The 22606-nt window shown below is 35.6% G+C and overlaps 3 protein-coding genes across 3 annotated transcripts; 2 read left to right on the top strand and 1 right to left on the bottom strand.

Annotated features, from left to right (window-relative positions):
• Nucleotides 1–157: 157 nt before the first annotated feature.
• Nucleotides 158–1635, top strand: LOC116168928 (etoposide-induced protein 2.4 homolog). Its single transcript, XM_031484942.1, has 6 exons — nucleotides 158–335; nucleotides 384–562; nucleotides 607–862; nucleotides 901–1244; nucleotides 1290–1364; nucleotides 1409–1635. The coding sequence occupies exons 1-6, from the start codon at nucleotides 324–326 to the stop codon at nucleotides 1509–1511; spliced, it is 969 nt and encodes a 322-aa protein (XP_031340802.1). The 5' UTR covers nucleotides 158–323; the 3' UTR covers nucleotides 1512–1635.
• Nucleotides 1636–1677: 42 nt separating this feature from the next.
• On the bottom strand, nucleotides 1678–2521 carry LOC116168929 (trafficking protein particle complex subunit 4). Its single transcript, XM_031484944.1, has 2 exons — nucleotides 2251–2521; nucleotides 1678–2200 (listed from the first exon to the last, which is right to left on the bottom strand). Exons 1-2 carry the CDS (start codon nucleotides 2423–2425, stop codon nucleotides 1722–1724), a joined length of 654 nt encoding a protein of 217 aa, XP_031340804.1. The 5' UTR covers nucleotides 2426–2521; the 3' UTR covers nucleotides 1678–1721.
• Nucleotides 2522–3741: 1220 nt separating this feature from the next.
• Nucleotides 3742–4230, top strand: LOC116169098. The gene is made up of 3 exons (XM_031485125.1): nucleotides 3742–3803; nucleotides 3852–4013; nucleotides 4066–4230. Exons 1-3 carry the CDS (start codon nucleotides 3747–3749, stop codon nucleotides 4228–4230), a joined length of 384 nt encoding a protein of 127 aa, XP_031340985.1. The 5' UTR covers nucleotides 3742–3746.
• The last annotated feature ends 18376 nt before the right edge of the window (nucleotides 4231–22606 follow it).

The raw sequence follows: 22606 nt of genomic DNA, 5'->3' as shown, positions 1-22606 counted from the left end.
ATTCCACTTCAGAAACAAATAGTCATGAGAAAGACATTGATTATACTCAATAGACAAAGGGGAAAGATGTGCCCCTCGATGTTGATTTGCAATCGGTGGGCCTTTAATTCCGCAACACACTGTACCATTAGGTTCTTTCGTTGAGTAGGTAATGCAGTTTCCTATAGATAGTTGTAACTTAACCTCTAATGTTATGACTTTTTATAGTCAATTTTCTCTTTATTAATGAAACAGGCTCTTTTACTGAAAGTCTCTCAACATTAGCATTAAATGGAATAAAATTTTAGTTTAGGACATAAATTATTCCCTGTGTGATTTTCAAAATGGATCTAAAAGTATTCTAACCTAAACCTATAAAGTAAAACGTAATAACGTCATTTTAGGGATGTGCGCAGGCTTTCTTACGGGGTTTGTTCGACAGTATTCGAGGAACCATCACCATAGCGTACCTAGATAAAGAACTCAACAATCGTAAACTGTCTCGGTTATCACCCACCAAAGCGCAAACGAGCAAAGCGTCCACTGGCGATTCGACTCCAATTCGAGGTCTAAGAGCGCACGAGTATGTTTCCACAGTAAAAAATGTTGTACCGCAATATCTTCTAGGGAATCCAAAGTACTTACTCGCATCATACAATGCTGCGCATTAAATGGTGGCGTGTTTTTGCTTAGCATTATTTTGTTTCAATACGGATTCCTGCCAGGTTTTGGTTTTGTTGTTAAGCTAATTCTGGGAAGCGAGTCAAGCATGGGTAAATTCATATGGAATTGGATGGAACCGGTGTTGACCTGCATCTTTCAAACGTTATGGGTTGTACCACTATTTCTGTTGAGCAAAGTCGTCAACAGCTTATGGTTTCAGGTAATAATTAAATTAAGGTCGACTAATTTTTTGTTTAGGACATTGCAGATTCGGCATACCGCTACAGTCGTGGACGGCCACAATTTATGCAAAGTATCAGTATGTTACTGGCAGATTCGATATTTAGTATAGCTGTCCAAACCTTGTTTCTATTTCAAGCTTTGTTAGTAAATTACATACCGATTTACATGCTTGGAACAATACTTTCCACAGTGCATATGTGCTTGTTATACTCTTTATATGCGTTTGAGTATAAGTGGTTTAACATGGGTTGGGAATTACACAAACGACTCACTTACATTGAAACAAACTGGCCGTATTTCATTGGGTTTGGGTTACCTCTAGCGATATTAACAAATCTCTCAGAATCGTGGTTTATTAGGTGAGCATTGTGAGCGTAAACTATTTTTTGAACTGCTTGTTTTAGTGGGTGTATATTTGCAATTGCATTTCCATTATTCATCATAAGCGGAAATCAAGCATCGCCAATGACCGGTGTTTGGTAAGTTTATTTCGCAAGCCATCAAATGCTCACTTTCTTTTTAGCGATTATCCCCTACACTTATTTTCACCAGTGATCACGCTGTCAAATGCTTTGCTAACAAAAACTCTACGACAAGCACCAAATGCGGGCAATGCCAGAAGATGATCTTTACTGATATCTCTCTATTACCACGATCGCTTCAAAGAATATTCCTAGTTTTATACAGGCGAAATGTTTTTGTACTTTTTTAAGTTTTTACAAGTCTGATTACAGTGAGTGCTATTTTGTTTTTGATTGTTCTTGTTGTATTTTTGTACATTATAGTGTGAAGTGTGTGTAAATTATATTTATTTGTATATACATCTAGTTTTTTAATCACATAGCAGAAATACCAGACTTCTCGACCTGCTCCAATACCGTCTTGAGGTTCACATCGAACAGCTCGCAACGTATCGGCATTTCCAATGAATAAAAAGGATTTTTTAAAGCAAAATCCGCGTAGATTTCATAAATGCGTTTAAGCAAGATGTCTATGCCGACTTGGTTCGGGTCAGCAACAACCATCATTTTAACACCCGTTAAAGTCTGAAAACAGTGCAGCTTAAAGGTGTCCGCTTCCAACACTTCAATTCCTGAAGATTTTGGTTCCGGGCTTAATTGACTGGCGATAGCGAAGAGAGGATAAAACATGCTGGCCAGAAAAATTTTTTCATTCGTTGTCATCTTTGGGCGACCGAATTTTATGTTTATAGGGTAATTGTCTTTATTGTCTAATACTTCAAATACATCGCGACCATCGTCCATTTGTCTGCCGACCACCGGAATGCCGTTGATTGCATAGAGTACATGGCCCACTGAAACTTACGTTATTTTATTCGGGCGCGGTGGGTGCAAGTTTTACAACCGTGAATTCCATCGCGTTGCCCAAATTCTACTATCACCTTCTTATTTTCGTACTGTAGCTTAATGTCGAGGGGGTACGAAAAGGTTTTCTCGGTTTCGATTTTGGGCGAATTGTGGTCATAATTAAAAATCAGGCCTCCAGATTTCGACACGATATACACACCATAAATGACCATGCTAGGCTCGATTAATTGCAATTTAATTATCAATAATTTATATTGTTTTCTTTTATTTTAGGTTATGATAATGTAATTTGTGGGACAAAGACAACAGACACATCTGTACCGAAAATCGATTAAATTGCCGTGAGATGTCGCAACCAGTCCAGGTTTTGAGCGGGACCAAAAAAATCTCTATTTTACTATTTTTAATAAAATTAAATAGTATTCTGGGATGACCATTTACTACTTTGCCTTAATTGAAGAATCCGGAATTACAAAAAGTTTTAAAACTGAACTGATTTACTTACTTAGCGAATATTGTTCTTGTACACTGTACAGGGTGTTCCAAATTGCTTGCTTTCGATATTTTCGGGGATATTTTGAGAACTAAAAGAGATAGAGTGATGCGGTTTGCACTTCTATAGTTGCTTTTCCTTATTTTTTTCTAATTAGAAAAATAGTTACATAGTTATCAGTATGTTTGATAAGAAAAAATGGAAATAAATAGAGAAAACCGTTATTCAGTCTTGAAAATGTTGATTAAATACAAGTCCAACACATATAATCAAGCCGCCCAAGTATAGCACATAAACACTCCGGAAAGGCTACCGAAAAAAGGCTATAAAACAAATCGTCAGCCTGTTGACCGGTGATATGCGTAGAAGAGGATTCGCATTGGAACTAAGAAGACACTGGATAGTCTGGAATCCACACACAATGGGAAACCTAGAATCCTTACTTACTGAAACTAATGAAAGGGATACATATGTTAGACTGCGGGTTTCAACACACCGATAGCACAAGAAGCCAAGTCCTTAGCTGGCGGTTCCTGCAACAACCGCAGTGTGTACCTATTAAGATCTCTCATGAGTCAGGTCTTTATCAGCAATATGCGATAGTTTGGGATACGAAATCGCTCTTCATGGTACCCCCCAGCGCACTAAAATGCGCTTTAAAAATTAGGGGAATTAGCCCTAAAGGCATTAATGGTTGCAGAGATCGAAATCAAATTTTATTCAGGGACATGATAAACAGTTGGCCGGATTGAAAAATTGTTAATCTGATCGCGTCTGTCGGTGCAATTAAATTCAAATCAAGAATGAATTAGGTACCATATTTTACATGATGTTTAGCGATCATTTCAAAAAATGCTGTTACTACTCGCACTACTCGTCAACGTGAACGCATTTGTAAGGAAAACTACCACCAAATCCACCACTAACTAGATTTCTTTAAGCAAAATGCGTACGATGTCATCCATGAACGTGTCGAAGCCGAATATTACGATCCTACCCTTTCGAACGTTTCCTGCACAAACTACAAGTTTAACCGAACAATGCGTACCTGCATCTTGGCGATAACGTTTAAGTTTGATGTAAATGAAGGAGATATCGTAAGAACTAACCTACCCTTCGTGCTATTGGTACTGAACTATTTTTAGTTAAGAATAACAGGATACAAATGGCTGAGTAACCGATATCGCCTGGACATTTTGCAATTCAATGTGACAGCCAAAGATGCTCTTTGCTTCAAGTACTTTGATGTAGACCGCATGTTTCATTCCTGTACGACACCTAGCATCGAATGGCCTCCCATTAAGGGGGTAAGTTCTAATTGGACACGGCCACTATTATTGTAACGGTCGTTTTGTATAGATGACATACACAATAAGGGATTGGGTACCTGACAGTACTAAGTTTCCTCCCGGCTTGCCAGAAGGAAGGTGGAAAATAGCGATGCGGTTATTTACTTACGGGAAACACGTCATGTCTATCAACTGGTATTACGTCGTGAAATACAAACTTAGAATGGAGGATTAACTCATCCATGTAAAGCAATAACCACTGTAACCTGTAACTAAAGTATGTCTCACGCATTAGATACAACTATAGGACTGTAATTTTGTAGTATTTCAATGTTAGTAGTACCTACTTAAATACAAAGTTTTATTATTTTCGATTCATTTGGGAACCAAAAGGACGACTACATGTATTGTTGTATTAGGAAAAAGGAGGTCTTTGGAGGACAAATGGCTTCCTCCGGGCATGTGACGAAGAAAGTACCATGTTTCGCAAGAGGGACCTGATTCTGTACGAATTGTTTTGGATTCTACGCACCAAAATTAATAAGAAAAAGTGTTTTCCCGAGAAATTTTGGCGTGGTCGATTTTTGGTAAAAAAAAAGGAAGGTTAAGTATTCAAATACTATGCGAAGTATTCGAATACTAAATATTTGTGAAAGTATTTGAGTTACAAATACAAATACTGCTTCCATAAAAGTATTTAATTACAAAGTATTTGAAAACTAAAAAGTATTTACAAAATTGAATACTGCCCAGCTCTGTTTGCTATAATAAGTATATAATAATTTGCAAATTTATTTCAAAACTACTTAGTTCTACAAATAACTACTGTAGGTACAGTTAAATTCAGAATTGTCAGAAGCTTTTACAATGGATTAGGTATATGACTTCTGCTATAAATTAAAGTTTTGTATCATATAGGTACACGACGATAAAGGGAAACTAATTCATCTCGTGAAAGTAAATTCAGTCAATGGTTAAAATATCGCTTTATCGTCTTGTATAATAAATAACTAGTATTTAATTATCGTACTTATATACTTAAATGCCAAATCTTGAAAATTAACGGACGTGTAAAATTGAATCTCCGGCTTCAATTGAAATTCGAACAAAATTCAAAGTTTTGTTAATTGTTATTAATAATTTGCCTTTTTCTCGATAACCGTTCAGAGATCTGTCAAAAATGAACGGCTTAGATAGAATTTTCAATTACAGAGATACAACCAAATACAGAACTGCAGTGGCAGGGGAATCTTTGCACTGGATTGCTTTGCACAATGCACAGTAAATTAAAAAAATGTTTCAAAACCCACTCGTGGGTGTTGTCGCGTAACACAACTGTAAATGTTGAGTAACGGGTATATATAGACCATAGCAGCTATCAATTAGCGAAAAGCCGATGTCTCTAGGTGGCCGAGATCTCTAAAGAACAGACAGACAGAAATGCGATTGCATTTTTCATGGAACTAAACTCTAAAGGCAGCGTTTGGGTGGAATGGGAAAAATATGGCCAGAATCAAGGACTAAGAATGAGGATAAGGATACGAGGGAAGGAGTCTGAAGCGTTCTAGATATGTAAAGAACTTAAACAAGGTTGGGTTAAGTGGGCACTCCACTTAGCCCAACCTTATTTAATTTCTACATAAGAGATGTGGACCATCAGAATATTAGACAGGGATCGTAGTAGGAAGAAGGAAAATATCGTACCTGGCGCAGACGACACAGTAATAATGGCTACAGAGGTGGAACAGATGAAGAAAATGGGGGGGTCGGAAAATCGAAAATGAACTTTGGGAAGGGGGAAAGAAGGAAAATGGAGATAGAATGGAAATGGAGGAAATAGTAGAGGAAGTAAGAGAAGTGAAATATTTAGAGTACCAATTGCAACAAATGTGCAAGCGAGAGACTAAAAAAGGGGAAAAGTAGCGCGATGAGGCAGGTGTGAGGAATAGAAAAGATCTCTTTTTCGAGCTGCAGCCATTTTGGATCTATCTGTAGTTGTAATTCTTGCGGAATTCTCCAGTTGAACCAAACCAATTGACCACTTTGACGTACTTTAATCAATTGCTCGGTGATTCTTCATGTCCTAGTTCATTCCATCCCCAAGAACTTACTTTACGCTCCTGTGCAGGAGAAACCACACTCATAACAAGCAGAAAGGTTTTTGATTTCTCCCAAATTCAACGGTCTCTTTGTTACATGTAACGCCTTCGTATTTGGCACATTTTCTCCTTCCTAAAGTCTAATATTCTGCGATATCCCCTTCCCAGAACATTGAAGTACTCTAAAAATCGGTCTATGCATGGGACTCAGGTAAACCTGCTAAAAGAAATGTGTCAGACCATTCCTGACTGTGACTCGCATTAACTCAACATAACTGGGCCAGTCCAGGTCAGATTCCTGTTCCAAATAAGCTTTCATGCCAAAAGTCCACTTATTATTCCCATGAATATTATAATACTGGAACAATGACTATTGCCATTTTTAAACACATGCACGATCAAAATTGAAGTTTCCAGTAAAAAAAAAGATGGGGATTAATTGCAACGAATAGATTCCGCCCTAAAAAACAGTCTAATCTGTAGGAGATAAGAACACGGAATTAGGCCACAGTAAAGTAAATGATGATAAGAAAATTCCGTTTTCACTATTATTTTTTACAGGCCGCTGGATTCTAATATTACTAATAATTTGATACGAAATAGCATATAATTGAGTTTTCTTTAATAAATCTCCACACAATTAGAATTACTTAAATTGGTGAACGAGTTGAGATTATTTAAAATTTTCTAAATGCTCTCATGACACGGATTTCCGTATAAATAGTTCTGTCAATAGAGGCTTTTTTAAACCTGGCTTGACCGAAGTAGGCCCTACGGAAGTATGTATCATGAGTTCTACTTCCGCAAAAAATGAGCTTGTCATTCTTCTTCAAATTTTAGATAAATCATCATTCGAGCAAGACACGTTACGCATCGAAATTAGGTACATTGCGATTGCTTTAACTAACGGTATTTGTATTATTAATCCTAATCCGAGTATTCCGCGAAATAATTGTGATTAATTCCGCAACCGAATCATTACGTTTCCACGTCCAAATTTACACAATCCGACCTTGACAACGAAAACCAAGGCTGCAGGTTGGTCGCACTTTGCGATTGTTTAAAAATAAATTGTGGCGCTACAAACATAATATGGTATCCTTTTTTTTTAATGCGAATTACTAGATCATTTTTTTGATTACCATTTTGATTAAATTACGAGAATGGAAACTATATTATTAGACGGTATACGGCAGACGTCCCTTATTATGGTTTACCACATCCGCACCACCTTTTAACTTTATAAGACTGTTGGCTCCTTAATTTTTTCAACTTCCTCTTTAAAATAGGAACGCCTAAAGGGATATAAATGTAGATTTTGTTCTCTTCCAAAACGTTAAAACATTGAAACTTTAATAACTGATGGCTTATGGTTTATGCCTTATCTTCTATAGCCTAAAGGCTTTTGCATTAGGTTTATGCCTTATCTTCTATAGCCTAAAGGCTTTTGCATTATGGACATTAAGTAGAAGATTTTCACTGTTGTTGACGCATTCGACACCTGCTGCACTACCAAAAAAATTACTGAATGAAGTATCTTCTTATATACGTACGTATGGAAATACCAAAATTGTGTAATACCAACAATTACTGAATTTATGAATGGAGTTGTGAGTACTATTTAGCATACCGGATGCCTGCACTTGCCCGTGTACTAAAATGAAAGTGTGTGTGGAAAATTGAGGTCAATACCTTCTCAACGTAAAAAAGGTTCATCTTTCTGTATTTTATACCATTGGAAGTAATTCGGTAGGAAGTAAAGTTTTATTCCGCAGTAGGTACTTATGGAACTTTGCTGTAGCCCGAGCAACGTCAAAGAACAATAAGCAGCACCAGCGGAAAGTGAAAAACGGTCATTTTCACCAGCGAATAAACTCCACCGATTTCGATGAATCTTTTTACCACCCACGAGTTAGTAAGGGGTAAAAATGACCCCCCCCCCCACTTTTTTTACGGAAATACACTTTTTGAAGCATCCTGAATACAAAATAACACTTCTATAGATCAATCCGGAACTTTTTTGCAGTTCTCAATGTCAACAGTTCTATGGTTATTTAACTATAACTTGCCACCCAAAACCTTTTTAGTAGCGCTTGGATTTTGATGATCTTTTTTTCGGAAAGTCTGAGCTCTGTTACACATAAATGTGTGTGAGGATAAATTGAATCAAATGACAGCAACTTGTCGGTGTATTTTTTGCCATTTATGAGGAATGGGGCATTTTTTGGTATTATTTTTATTTTTATTTTTTTTATTTTATTTTATTTTATTATCCCTCTCTTGTTTTTGGGCCCTCAACAGGCATGCGCGCCCAATTACAGTGTGACCCGCATAATGCTATTTAGAGGTGCCTCTGCAGAAGGTCTTAAGATGGTCTATACTACTCCGGTATTTACCTTACGAATTAGGAAAACTGTAGGAAAACCTAATTCGGAGTAGCCGGTAGAATGCTCGGAACTGGTCTAAGGTAATTTCCATCTCCGCCACAGATGAAAAATTCACCTCAACCCAGGTTCGAACACCCGACCTCCGGATTTATAACCCAATGCTCTTACCACTGAGCCATAAATCCGTATCTATGGTATTTCTAGCATTTTTTGGAATTTTTGTGTGTTTTACTTTCAATTTTTTGCATTTTTTAAAAAAAAAAAAATGTTCATATTCATCTTCATATGCAAAAACTGGTTCATACCGAACAGGTGGAGGATAAAGTGATAACAAATGGATAATTTCAGCACACGCTATAACCGCTACGGAAACGCATAATCTAGGAAATTATACAGTTATTTAGTAAATACCTACTGTGTGTTATATACTCATAACTAATTAGTTTGATTGAAATTTAAAGTAACACCTTTTTCAGAAATTACTTTCAAGAGAGCTAGATGAGATTAAAGTTGTCCAAAAAGGGCAGTTTTTATTCCTTGTTACAGCTGCCTTTTCTAGAGTTTTTTTTAGTTCGAGAAGTATTGATTATACCCTCAAAAACACGTGGGGACTTTATATAACCGTTAGTCCAGACTCTTTTAAGTCTTTCCTGTAAAGCACAGCACAATTGAAGACCTTGTAAAACCGTTTGGTTCACCCTAGACCTTTTTAACTAAACTCTCTCCCTAATTTTTATAGGTGCTCTTTTTTAGCAACTTTTTAGATTCCTCTTAACTTTACTTAAATTTAGAAAAGACATGAAAAGGGTCTAGAAGGCATTGGTTGAAATGTTTTTTCGAGTATAGTTTTTCGATATATTTAGCGCATTTTTAGAGGCCCTCATTTATGTGAGGCCCAAAGCTTGTGCTTGGTATGATTGCTGGAGTTTCTACATTTTCACCTATTAAACAGTAACGTACAATAGTTCTCATAACGTACTAGAGCTCTTGAGAAATAACGTTTTTTTAATTAGGCCAGTCGATATATCGTATAAAATAACTAATAGCGAGAACAATTCCAGATAAGCTAGAAATAATTTTAAATTGTTTGATTTAGTGTTAAAAATGTTTTCTAAATTAACACCCCTCAAATAGATACACCGGATTTGGCTCCAATTAAAAAAAAATGTTAACAAATCCTTTTTTTTCTATATTTGTAAATAACTTGATTTCTATACATTTTTGAGCAAAATATTAAGTCAAAAATTAGATTTCTTACAAAAAAACGTTCTATAATTACCTGCTTCGAAGTTAAAAAGGTAGGTATATCAAAAGCTGGAAATATTATAGGTCTTTTTTTAGATAATTTCTGTATTCTAGGTTTTTTGATATCATCAAATTATTTCTCTGCTTTTATAGGGTAAATTCTTATCAAATGAAAGGAATAAATGTCGAATAATTTCAATGCTATGTAGTCGTTTAACCAACGAAGGCTTCAGAGTCAACCAGGTTGAATCTTCTATAAAATGTGTTCAAAGTGAAATCGTCGCCATGCTATTACTAACTTTGTTATTACTGCAGATACAAAATTGGTTAAATTATGAAATTCTACGATTGAAACGGCCGAATCAGAAAAACAATAGCACGTCCGGTTATCAAGATATTCAATACAATAACTTTTTTTAATGGAACTCCCTACACATCTTCACGTATTTTGAAAGAAATTGAAATTCTGTCCTGAATAAAAAACGTTTCTAAATTCTATAGAAATTTAAGAAACTTTAGAACCTATTTATAATCCCTTTACTAGGATCTTCTTAGACTTTCATTAGACATTTGAGTTTGTTGTTGATACCTCTAGTAACAAAGTTTTTGAAATTCGTTTTCGAATTGCCTTTTCTTAATTATACATTTAAATTACACAATTATAATACTCTAAACTCTTGTTACCCTCAATGCCTATTGTCTCGACAGACTTTAATTCATACCTACAATAAAAATCGATTTATACCAAATTTTATAATGGCCGAAATTTGGGAATTGCGGGTTGTTGATCTAAAGACGGGCGATCCATTGTTTTCTAAAATTCGCGAAACTGGCTTTGCGTCTGTTCCAGGTATTTAACAGTAAACTTTTTGTTAGTTCCAATTCTCGCGATTCAGATTTAAATTGCAGATCAGATGCACTGTACAATTAAGGACGATGATTGACGTTCCCATTTGCGAATATTACTATTTTATTGAAAGACATGCGAAACGACGCGGAGTATCATCAATAATTATCTTAGGGTTTCCGGAAAAAGTATGAATCACCAAGATTGTGATCTCTACAACTATGAAAAATTACCGTTTCTTCCGTTTAATTTCACTGTGAATAATCGAGTTGAACGCGTTACTTCGTCACATTCCATTTGGCCGTCTTTAAAAAAAATTCGCGCTTCATGAGTAAATTCCAATAAAATTGGTCGTCGATAAGGGAGGGAAAGAAGCGCGTTAAGATCCCGTTTCTACATTTTGGAATGCGGTCGTTATGTTAATCAATGAGTTGATTGTATGAGTAGCTTCCTTGGAATGTTCTCAGGCATATGGGGCACCCACTATACGCGTTTTACTTCTGGATGGATATTTTTCATACATCGCATACCTACCTGATCTGATAGATCTATGAATACGTTTAACCGTTTAATATATAATTACTTAATGTTGTTAGTAGGTGAGTTGCGGCATTCCGGTTAGTTTATGTAATTACATTCAGTGGCGTATCCGATGATGATAATTAAATTGTCTGAAGTAAATTAAATTTTTGTAATTGGAAATCGTTTGTTACCGAATCGCAATAGATACCTAAAACACTAGCAAATGATCTTCGATGATTCTTATATCTATAAGGTACTCTGCACCTACTACACTAATTGTGGTTGTGGACTGCAATGCCCACGGGGATTCAATTTCGCGGCAACTGCCACTCTACTATTAATAACTTTTTTTGCTTGCTGCAACTAAAATATTGCCTAAGGACCAAGAAAAGGAATGGTTATTATGAAATTCTATCTATCGGAGGAATTCTTTCATTTTTTAGAAGGATATCTGCTGATTTTTTGAATTTTGAATATGAATGTAGGTACTGGATTATAAGGGTGGTTACATTTTTCGAACAATTGTTGGGTCGATCGATACTTAGTATTAATTACATATACATACATATAGTATAGCGTTTATAGCCGTGAATAATACACAAATCAATTTTGAATGGCTTATTTCAAATATTTTGCAGTTACTATTTTATTACTGCTCCTGTTTTTTATTTAACGTAATTTTTAGAAAATCTCATTTCATTTCATGAATTATGTTTAAATGGTCTATATCTAACCAACCCCTAATTGCCGTAAAGATATGATTAAGTTCCGTTTCGGATTAAAATGCCGTAATTTGTTTTTAAATTCTTACTTATATCATTGAATTTATAACTTATAAATTCAATGCTTATATGTATAGCAATCGTCAATTCAGAAGCGGTTGTAGCTTTTGTAGTGCCCCAAATATTTTTGTTTCTGTGATATATTTCGTCTAAATAATGTACACCCGCAACCCTGCAATATATTACCCTCTAAAAAATATCTTTCTCGTTTTAAGCTTACGTAATTTTTAGGGCTTTCACACGTAGATGTATAGGAATCTTCGCTTGCGAGGGTTGTAACTGTTGTATTAGTACACAATGTTTTTATTTCTGTAGTAAAAATATTTAAATAAATCGATACATTGCAATATCGAAGGATCCTCAGTATTACCATTACTTTTTTAACGACCGTTTATTTTAACCTTGGAACTTCGATCCAAATGTTTATAAAGAATAAAAAGTTTTTTTCACTATGGCCATTGAACAAGTAATCATAGATTACATTCTACTTATAGTGGAGCCAAAATAGGTTTCAACCTTGCATTTTGTGATAACTTTATGAAACTTTCAGAGGATGTTCTATAGACACCCTAAGGTTCAATTTCAGCTATGCCGCCACCCCCAAAACCCCGGACGGCACTTGCTATAGCGGGTTTCATAAGCGCAAGGTAGCATTTCAATACCCGCCCATAAAATGGGTCAAAAATGTATGTCCAGGGTTTGTTTTGTATTTGCTTACATCTAGGAAGGTTGAAGGGAATTGTCAAATACCCAGGGAGAATTTATTTAGGGTATTTTACGTGGTTTGCCTATTTTTAAGGCGCTTTTAACAGTGCGGACTAGGGAATGCAATCCCGCAGCAAAATCTCAATCCCGGTATTTGCGGGATTGTTAGATGTTAATCCCGCGGGATCCCGGTATTTGCGGGATCTTGCAAAACTTTAAATAAATTGGCAAATAAGCAATTCTGTGCGGTTAACTTCTGTATTAAAATAAATCGCTAATTATCACAATATTTAACAAATAAGTACCTTCGGCCTAACTTAGAACTCAAAAAAACCTTACCTGTAAAGCACACAAAGTCTTCTAAAGTGCCTCAAAAATCATAGTACATTTTTAACAAAAAAAGTTTAACAATTATTTAAAAAATAATTCGCCGTTATCAGTTTCATTAACAAAGTAAACAGAGTCCGTCCCCTTGGTCGACAAATTCCTCAGTCCCGCAAATCCCGTTCCATTTATGTGCGGGATTAATCTCGCAAAAATGCTGCGGGATCCCGGTATTTCGGGATCCCGCAATCCCGGTATTGCATTCTCTAGTGCGGACAGTAAAATCGTGACGGAGACCTCTTTTGGCTGCTCTATTGAATATTATACTATGCTCTAAAGTATTTACTGAGACATTACAATGCTGAAAGGAAAGTTAACGATAACTACGGCACTAAAATTATTGAGCCCTATCTTGAGAACACTCGCCTCCGCAGTCGCACAATTCGGTGCAGGTCACATCGGACTTGACAAAGCTGCATCTTTGTGTACAACCTTTCTTACATCCACATTTTACTAGGATTACAAAAGCTTCTGGAACTGGAGGTTTTAAAGTCCAGACAGGCTCCCATTCTTTACATGTTGAACAATTGAATTAAGATTGGGATGTTGTAACTCGAAATCTGTAAGTAATCTTAAGATTTCTGGATTTTTGTTTGATTTGTAATCGAACTTAAATGCTTAATTACCATTAATTTTGTTGATCCTCGTCTAGAGTTCATATCACGTGCTTTCAAAATTTGGTAAATGACCTTTTTGAAGTTTAAGGAGATTGATCTTGACCATTGTTGGCTTGGAATCAGGAATTTAACGTCAGAATTGAATTTTTTTATTGTGCCGGGGTGCAGATTTGTACTGCGGGAAAGAGCTAGTTAGGTTTGAGGTGTTTTATATTTGACCCGAAGTTAAAGGGTCACAGTAATCCATTAAAAGAAAATACCCGGCAGTCCATACTCTCCAAAGATTGGAACCCTCATCAACTTTTTTGCAAACTCAAGTCGAATATTCGGGTTCTGACAAGAATTCCGAATAGAGCTCGGATACAAACTGCAGACAGTCTCGCTGGCCTAATCAACAAATGTACCGATATGACCGCTGACTCTATTTCCTTCCTCAAATCATGGATATGGATAGACCTTATAAAATTGGAATTGAACATGATCCATAACAAAGAGTAACCATAGTACTCTTTGCCATATCTCATATATTTAATAAATATAGAAATTCTGACATATACATATATGTTTCGGAAAATTATGCCAATTATCAAAGCCTACAAAAAGTCAATTAGTGGACAGCTTTCCACTAATTGATTAATTTTCAAAATTATTGTCTTTCTCAGACTTTTAGGGAATGTACCTAATTGAATCGAGCGAGACCAATTTAGGGATGCTTTTATAGGAATTCGTCAAATACTGGGATTGATTATACATTTGCACGTATCATTCCTTAAGAAACTCTAATTAAGTTCCTTCATTTATGCTCAATTTTGATAAAAATAGCTCTTAAACTTAGTTTCCTTTCTTTGGTAACGTAATAGGGTGGAGCGAGCCCATTGTAGGGATGTTTATGCAGGAATCCTTAAAATATCCGGTTTGATTATAAATTTACACGTAGATTAAAAACGCTAATAAAGGTCCTTATTTATGTTAAATTTTAATAAAAATGGTTGAAAAACTTGTTGCATTTCTTAGTCGTTATCTTTGAATATAATAATTTTATATTCAAAGGTTGTTATAGAGTGGAGATACAGCGTCTAGCCGAGACGAAACTATATTATTTTTAGTCTCTTTGCCTTTTCAATCAGAAGTTATTGAATATAATTACTTTAGTGTGTGTATTTATGCCCTGTAAAATGACGAACGTTGGTATTATATCGGCATGCGCGTTCCTGCTTTGGCTACGGAATTTGACCGAAAGGATAATTCCTGTAGTGTATCTCAATTTAAGAAAAATTGGAATAGTGCACGGTGTTATGGTATTATAAAAACAATAATAAAGCAAAAAAATCGTTATTTATTACTATTTTATGTCAAATAGGTCCTCTTGGAGAGACATCAGCTTATCAGAGGCTGTTAACTGCTTATAGCAGGACATTTGATGCATGTACAAAAGTATTACCAGAAGCGCTTCTAACAGGACAACCCGTTGTACACGCTTGGATTCGAGTGAAACTATTTTAGGGATGCTTAGTTAAGGGCCTTTGATTCGGATTGATTATTGTTAAAAAACGCGAATAAGTCTATTGCTCGATTCGAGTTACACAAGGCAGTTGGAGATGCCTGAATAATGGTAAATTTGAGTTTGCCCAAACAAATTTTGCAGGATGAGAACCAGCAGAAGGGAGAATCAGAAATTCATATATTAACAAGTACAACAATCATAGTTTTTCGCGATGCATTCTAAAACTAAGGTAAACCTTACACTAAACCTCCCCCGTAGCTATCTAACTGGACATGTTTTTGCAAGTTTGGATTTTTTAAATCAAAATTACAATAAATTTGTGTTTCGTTTTGAATTGTAAGCCCTATATCAATTTTATTCCACAAAACAATTGCGGGCAATCGAGCAGCCCAGGAGTTAGGACACGAACAAAAATTCTCATTCCGATCCATATTAGGAATTATACGCGTCATATGTGTCTAATATCCGGCGCCACTGAGCAAATTGCTAAAGATGAAAAGAATTCATTGAATTTTTCTGGGAACAAAACGGATCGAATACTTGTGTGGGTGTTGTACCTATTTTCGGAAAATATTTCTTACGATGAATTCTTTAATTTGTATCCATACGTTTGGCACGTGTTTATTTACATTATGTCAAATGTTTTATTTTTATGTAAAGTCAAACAGGAAAAACTTTTACATCATAGTTATTCGACGTGATTCACCAAAATGTTTGTTTTAAAATTAACCCATGTAGGCATTTGAAAGGTTCGCGATTTTGTTCATTGTGCTATCGTCCTCTCGCTCATAATAGAAATTTGCCAAAAATTTCCTCGCTGAGAGTGATGTGGAAGGATGTCGGATGCGTTCAAGTTGATCGTGGGATAAAATTACAATCTTTATTGGACGTACCTACGCTACCTAATTACTTGGTTTGGTTGCCAATCTTCCTGGTCGTAGATGGCGGAGTTCATATCAAGTCGGAATATGATCTCACACGCCTTTCAAACGGATTGTTTTAAAATCTAACCTTCGAATCTTAAAAAAGGGAGCGGCTAAATCAAGAATTACCCGTTAACACTGAAACACATACTATAAGGAGGTTCACTAATCATTGTAACTTCGGTTTTTCTTCTACAAGCTTCTAAACGGTGGAGGCATTTCACTCTTATATTTGCAAAAAGCTAAACAAACATTTACCTCACCTCTATCTAAGTCATTTATTAATAATACGACTAAGATCCGTAAACAAATAGAATAGTTATAAATAGAGTGGGCATGTCAGAAACCACAAAAAAACCTTTCTATAAAATTTGCAATTAAAAATAATTAAAATTAACGAGGTTCAATATTGAAGACCTCCAAGCACAATGTGTAAAAAGTCATTTAGTTCATACTATTTTTAACTAATACTACGAACGGTCCATTCATAATTCAAGATCCTAAATTAGGATAATAGCATAATAGCTGTAACTCCTTGCAGTTTCACTTTTGTTTTCGCAACCGTTAATTAAGTAACAGAATTCTGACATAACATTTCCAAGTAATTCCCAAATGGAACTTTCGCGCGCTCGCATCTTGTATTTTAACACGCACAATTGAAGCGGTAATTAGAATTACCTCACCTAAAGGCTGGCGCCAAAAATAACGTAACATATTCGTGATAGATAAAACCGCAAACTTCCTGCGTGTGTTTTGCATGTGTTAAGTTGGTACTTGTCCGAACCGAATACAGCCGCCTTTAAGACTCCTAGCCGCGCGTCAACCGGCGCGCCGACTGATCTTCATTTTCTAGGAATTACTTTCGAAAACGGCAATGCTTTCCGCTGGAAACCTAATTACATGCTTTATAAAATAGAATGTCAGAGTTTGATAAATAATGTATTACGATCGTCGGTTATTGTCTTTAACGCGGCGGCGGCGCGCCGTCCGTTCGATTCAGAGAAATTGAAATCCAGTTCTTATCGAACGCGCATCTTACCACCTTTGGTGGCTTACTTTTCTAGAGAAGCTAAAGAAGCTTTTTTATGGGTATAGGAATTTATTGCGCTCGTTACTCAACCTATACAGATGAAGTTTAGTCATCATATAATGTGGTGACCGTCCCGTTGCGAGGTTTTGGAATTTGCAATTTTAGATTATGAAATGTCATTCACTCGCATTGCCGCAAAAATTTTAAGAATTTTTCCCGTCAGTCTATCGGTTATGTAATGGTAACAACGAAAAAGCTACTTTTGGCTTTTCATAATTTCTATTTTATCGGAGTGTATTTAAGGTAGGGAGTAGAGAAATAGCAAAATTCGGTATAATATGTGTGTTCAATTTACTAGTATGAAGACGGTTTGCGGTAAATTCGCCCCGGAAGACTCGCCCCGGTAAATTCGCCCCCGAAAATTCGCCCCCGAAAATTCGCCCCCGAAAATTCGCCCCCGGAATATTCGCCCCCAAGTAAATTCGCCCCCAAGTAAATTCGCCCCCGGAATATTCGCCCCAAGTAAATTCGCCCCCAACAAATTCGCCCCCAACAAATTCGCCCCCGGAATATTCGCCCCGACAAATTCGCCCGCGTAGCATTCGCCCCATAACTTTTATTAACACTCGGAAGTAATAGGTTGGTTTAAATTAATTAAATAAATATTTGCAAAAATTACGATATTTGGAACTCAATACGGCCAGACTGACAACTCGAAATTGTTCATATTCAATCGTCTCTCACCTGTTAAAGGCTGATTCAACGGTTCAACGTCAACCGTATGTTTACAATACATTTGACAACAAATTGCGTTTACAAAGGAGTCTAATTACTCAGCCATTTATGGATGTATTGAAAGTTTTTTGGCATCAATGTACAAACAAAGGAGGATTCTTTCTTTAGACTTACATTTGAAAATTGGTCCAGATTTGATGTAAATTTGTGTTGAAAAACACCAACATTGATGAAGTTTGCTGAAGTATCAAATCATAATTAAAATAATCTAAAAAAATCTAACTCGAAACATCCCATTTCTTTAAAATATAAAAAAAAGTTTGCTTATATATTTATTAGTTAAAAGTAGCAATTAGTCTGCTACGGTACTCTTGTACTCGTTCCAAATTCAGCCCGTCGGATCAGCCTTAAATTTGAGAATTTTTGTAAAAAATGTGCAAATGCCATAAAAGTTTTAAAATGTCCAAAGTATCCACTTGAGATCAAAAAATGTTGAACGTTGACCATTTACCAAAAATTTAGACCTTAAAAAGACAATGAATTTAGTATATACTTTGTGTCCTACTATTATGTATAAAAATGACAATACAGACACGTTTTTATTACTGATGCCATAAGAGTTCCTTTTTTGCTGTTGTCAGTTTGATTTTCAGATTTTTGTATTACGAAAGGTGAAATATTGTGTTTGATTTACAATAAAATAAACTCTTCGTCTATTAGGATTGTAATATTTAAAATCTTAGAAAATCGTGCACAAAATTCTTTTTTTTAAGTAAATCTAACTACCTAATTAAAAAATAATACAAAACTTACCAGCACCACGTGAAACCGATCATCTTCAATACTCAAAACTATTTTTTCACACGGGTTTATACCAAACTCAAAATCCGTGTTCAAGCCAAGTATTGATCCGAAAGTTAAAAAAAGGCCGTAGAATCGTTAACCAAAAATCAAAGTTCGTATTCGCGCCAAAATATAACAAGTAGGAACATAAAAAGTTTCAAAACAAATACACCACCAATGACCAAACGAGCCATCAAACGTTCTGTTAGGAAGAAATTAAGAAGCTAACAACTCAGTCGATCAAAAATGTCATTTAAATTAGATTATATATTACCTTCTTTTGTAATACAAGAGTTAAGGTGGATTTTCCATATGTCATGTCTGAAATAATAGAAGTCATTAAATCATTGTGAAGATAGAATTTATTTCCTTTGGATGTCAAATCCTTTGCAAATCACCCTTACTTTATTCAACCTTATGTTAATTACCTATTCATATTTTAGTTAACAGGTATTTGAGTGCTACTATTCTACCCCCTTTATGTAGGTATACACAGTTATAACAAAAAAATTAAAATTAAACAAAATTCATTTTATGAACTGCTGGCCCTGTTACCTCCGAGGATTAATAAATCTTATGGGGCGAATCCTACGGGAGCGGAATCGCCGGGGGCGAATCTTCCAGGAGCGAATTTGTCGGGGGCGAAATTGCCGGGGGCGAATTTTCTGGGGCGAATCTTACGGAGGCAAATAGTCCGGGGGCGAATTTACTTGGGGGCGAGTTTTCTTGGGGGCGAATTTTCCGGGGCGAATCTTACGGAGGCGAATAGTCCGGGGGCGAATTTAATTGGGGGCGAGTTTTCCGGGGCGAATTTTCAGGGGCGAATTTACCGGGGCGAATTTTCGGGGGCGAATCATTCTACAATCATGAAGACTCCTGTTAAAATTTCGATTTTATAAGAAGCACCTTCAGTTAAAGTTAAAAAAAGTGTTTCACAAATAACCTTATGCCTGTACATGCACAAATCCATATTTTCACACATTATTTCAATTGGCTTTTATAAGGGTATCTTCCGCTAAAATTTCGAGATATTTAGTTCAATGTGAAGCTGTGGGTCTGCGCAGGCACAATCAATTTTTTCAAAAAGTGCACATAATATACTATGAGCCAATGTTTTTCAACCGAGCCAATTTTATTTTTCATTATCAATGCATTTAATTTGGATTTCTTTGATCCAAAATGGTCGCTAAAGTAGAGCAAGCTTCATGTTTCAAATTTGGGTATTCAAAAATCAAAATGCAACGCATAAAATTTATATTGTTGATTTTTTTCTGGTTAAAGATCAAAACTGCATTGTATGGTTTAACTCATTTTTATGTACTAATATTTCGGACTAAATTAGTCCTTCATCAGAGTAGATGAACTGTAAGAACAATAACAAATTAACTTTACTTATTTAGGTTCGAAAAACGCATTTACAGATAAAAAAGTTGACTACGAAACCGCCATCCATTCCTTGATGTATGTTTTCATTTCGTTTTGTAACTGTAAGAATCATCTTCAGTTAAATATAAATCCACACATCAGAAAGTTAGCGTTGCGCATGTGCAATCTTTTGGGGTGCTGGTACACAAGTGACAAAGTTAGATCTGGATTACTTATCCATTTTTTGACATGTGCATTTCCATTTGTAAGATGCGTATTCGGTTAAAATTGCATATAAATCCACACATCAGAAAGTTAGCGTTGCGCATGTGCAATCTTTTGGGGTGCTGCTTCAAATTTCTAAGAAGAATTCTGCCCTAAAATTTCAGAAGGACTGGTTCACAAATAATGTTGTGAGTCTGGGGATTGCTTTACGTGTTTATATATAGTCTGTGTATGTACAATTTATTTTTTCCAATACCTACATTGTTTTATTGAATTTAATCCCTAATTTTTGTGCATTAACATGTAGTTTTATTCCCTCATTTTTTTTGTGAATTCATGAAAAAATGGATTTAAATCGGTCGGTATTGGAAAAAATAGTATAAGCAACACTATCGATTAAACTAGTGTTTGTTCTCTCCAGAATATTAAAGCCCTCGGCAAGCCTCGTGCTTTAAACCATTCTTTCAGGAACAAAAACTCTTTTTAATCCCTTGTTATTTAATATACTATTTTGATGTGCATGCATTTAATTAATTCCTTCTTTCTTTTAAATTTTCAGGAAAATCCATTCACAAATAAGACAGTAGCACTGAGCATGCACAACCACAATTTTATAAGGAACATCTACACATACATACCTAATCTCGTACCTAATCGTATAGAATTAATGAGCACAATAAACGGCAAAAGTGCAAAATTATGGTATATGTACATGAAAAAAATGGATTTTGTACGATAACTTTTTTAGTAATAAACGCAGAAAAAATTTCTTCTTTGGTGCAAGCCTCGACGCCATAACGAACGAAATAGCGAAAAAAGTAGAACAATATCTCTTAAAAGAAGATCTAGTAGCGATACAGCCGAAGGGACGGACAGATGGACGGGCGCATTTTTTTTATAATGCGCTACAAAAATATGTATTCTCAGACTTTTCCATACGATAAGCACAAAAAACAAAAAAATGCATATTTAGCGCCACCAATTTCTACCAATGTTTTGGAGCCGAGCTTTCCGAAAAGGGGTTTTCGTTGGATCAATTACCTGATCAGCAAATACTGGTGAAGAATTTTTCTTGGGGGCGAATTTGATGATTCGAATATGTTGCGGCGAATTTTGTTACAAAAGTAGAAGGGAACTTTGGACTAGGTATCGTACAGTTGTTCTTTCTAACACAGGTAATTGTTGAAGATCGGCTGTTCCCTATATAGGCAAGTTTCTGGCGAGCGCGTATTTCGCGGGAGAAGGATCGTCCTTTGCGGGAGAACATTCGAAGGGCTAACGTATCGGTACCTATAATTTACCATGGGGCGAGTTCTCTTGGGGGCAAAAATTCAGGCGTTTTGAATTTTAGATTACTTTGTGTTAAAATGAATTTAGTATAAAGGGAACCTCTTGGTTATGTTCCAGCGAGGAGTTGGGATTTTTCAGTATAAAATGCAAAAAATTTAGGAACACAATATAACTCCAGAAACCTTTGAATCAATCAGGATTATCAAAGATTAAGAAAATCGGATCTTAAAGCATTCCCCATACATTTATTGTTGTATTATTAAAACACGGGTGAACAATAAATTACCTAATTAAACTTACAAAATTGATCAGGATTAATTTGTACCCACGACGAAATTGTAACGTTCATGGCATTCTAATGAAAGCTCTCATCGAAAGGAATTGTTTTCTACAAACTATAACTTTTCTTTGCGACTCCATTTTTAAATTACGGGGTGACGGGAAGAGGGAGTGAGATTTAAACATTTATTTTATCTTTCAAGGTATTCGAATGAAAGGTTTCAACGAAAGGAATAAATTTGTACTAACCACAGTCCTCCTCCTCGACTCCTTATCGTGATCGGTTATAATTCTTCATATTTCTATAGAGCGGAGTGTCCGAGGAGAGTACCCACAAAGGGCGATTGGGATGTCGGACATATCTGTCTATCTGTTGGTAACGTCGAAACGAATAGCTCGAAAACGAATTGTCGGAAGAGGGCACTCATAAAAGGCAAGTGGGACGTTTAGTCGGAGCCGGACAATTTTTCTAACTACTTGATTCTTCTTGCATTTATAGTATCTCTCTCCCCATTTACCAAGCAAGTAAATATTGATCAATATAGCCATGCTACTACCTTATAATCCAATTATTTACTAAACTATTTCGGTTTAAATGTGCTGTATCTGCACAAGAGTTGTATGTACACAATTTATACTTGTTTTACATTATCAAATTAAGTTGTATAACTCGTGTTACTAAGACAAATCGTTTTACTTGATTTCGATCCGTTCCATTAGTAATTAGTAGTATATGAACCACTTGGATGTTATTGTTGCATATGTTGCTATTATTAATGTTTTCGTTGTTAGTTTTATTTCAGTTATTGTTAATATTATTTGTATATTT

Source organism: Photinus pyralis, unplaced genomic scaffold, assembly GCF_008802855.1.
Source record: "Photinus pyralis isolate 1611_PpyrPB1 unplaced genomic scaffold, Ppyr1.3 Ppyr1.4_LG4, whole genome shotgun sequence".
Taxonomy (NCBI): Eukaryota; Metazoa; Arthropoda; class Insecta; order Coleoptera; family Lampyridae; genus Photinus; species Photinus pyralis.
The sequence above is the reverse complement of the archived record's forward strand: the minus strand, read 5'-3'. Positions and strand labels throughout refer to the sequence as shown.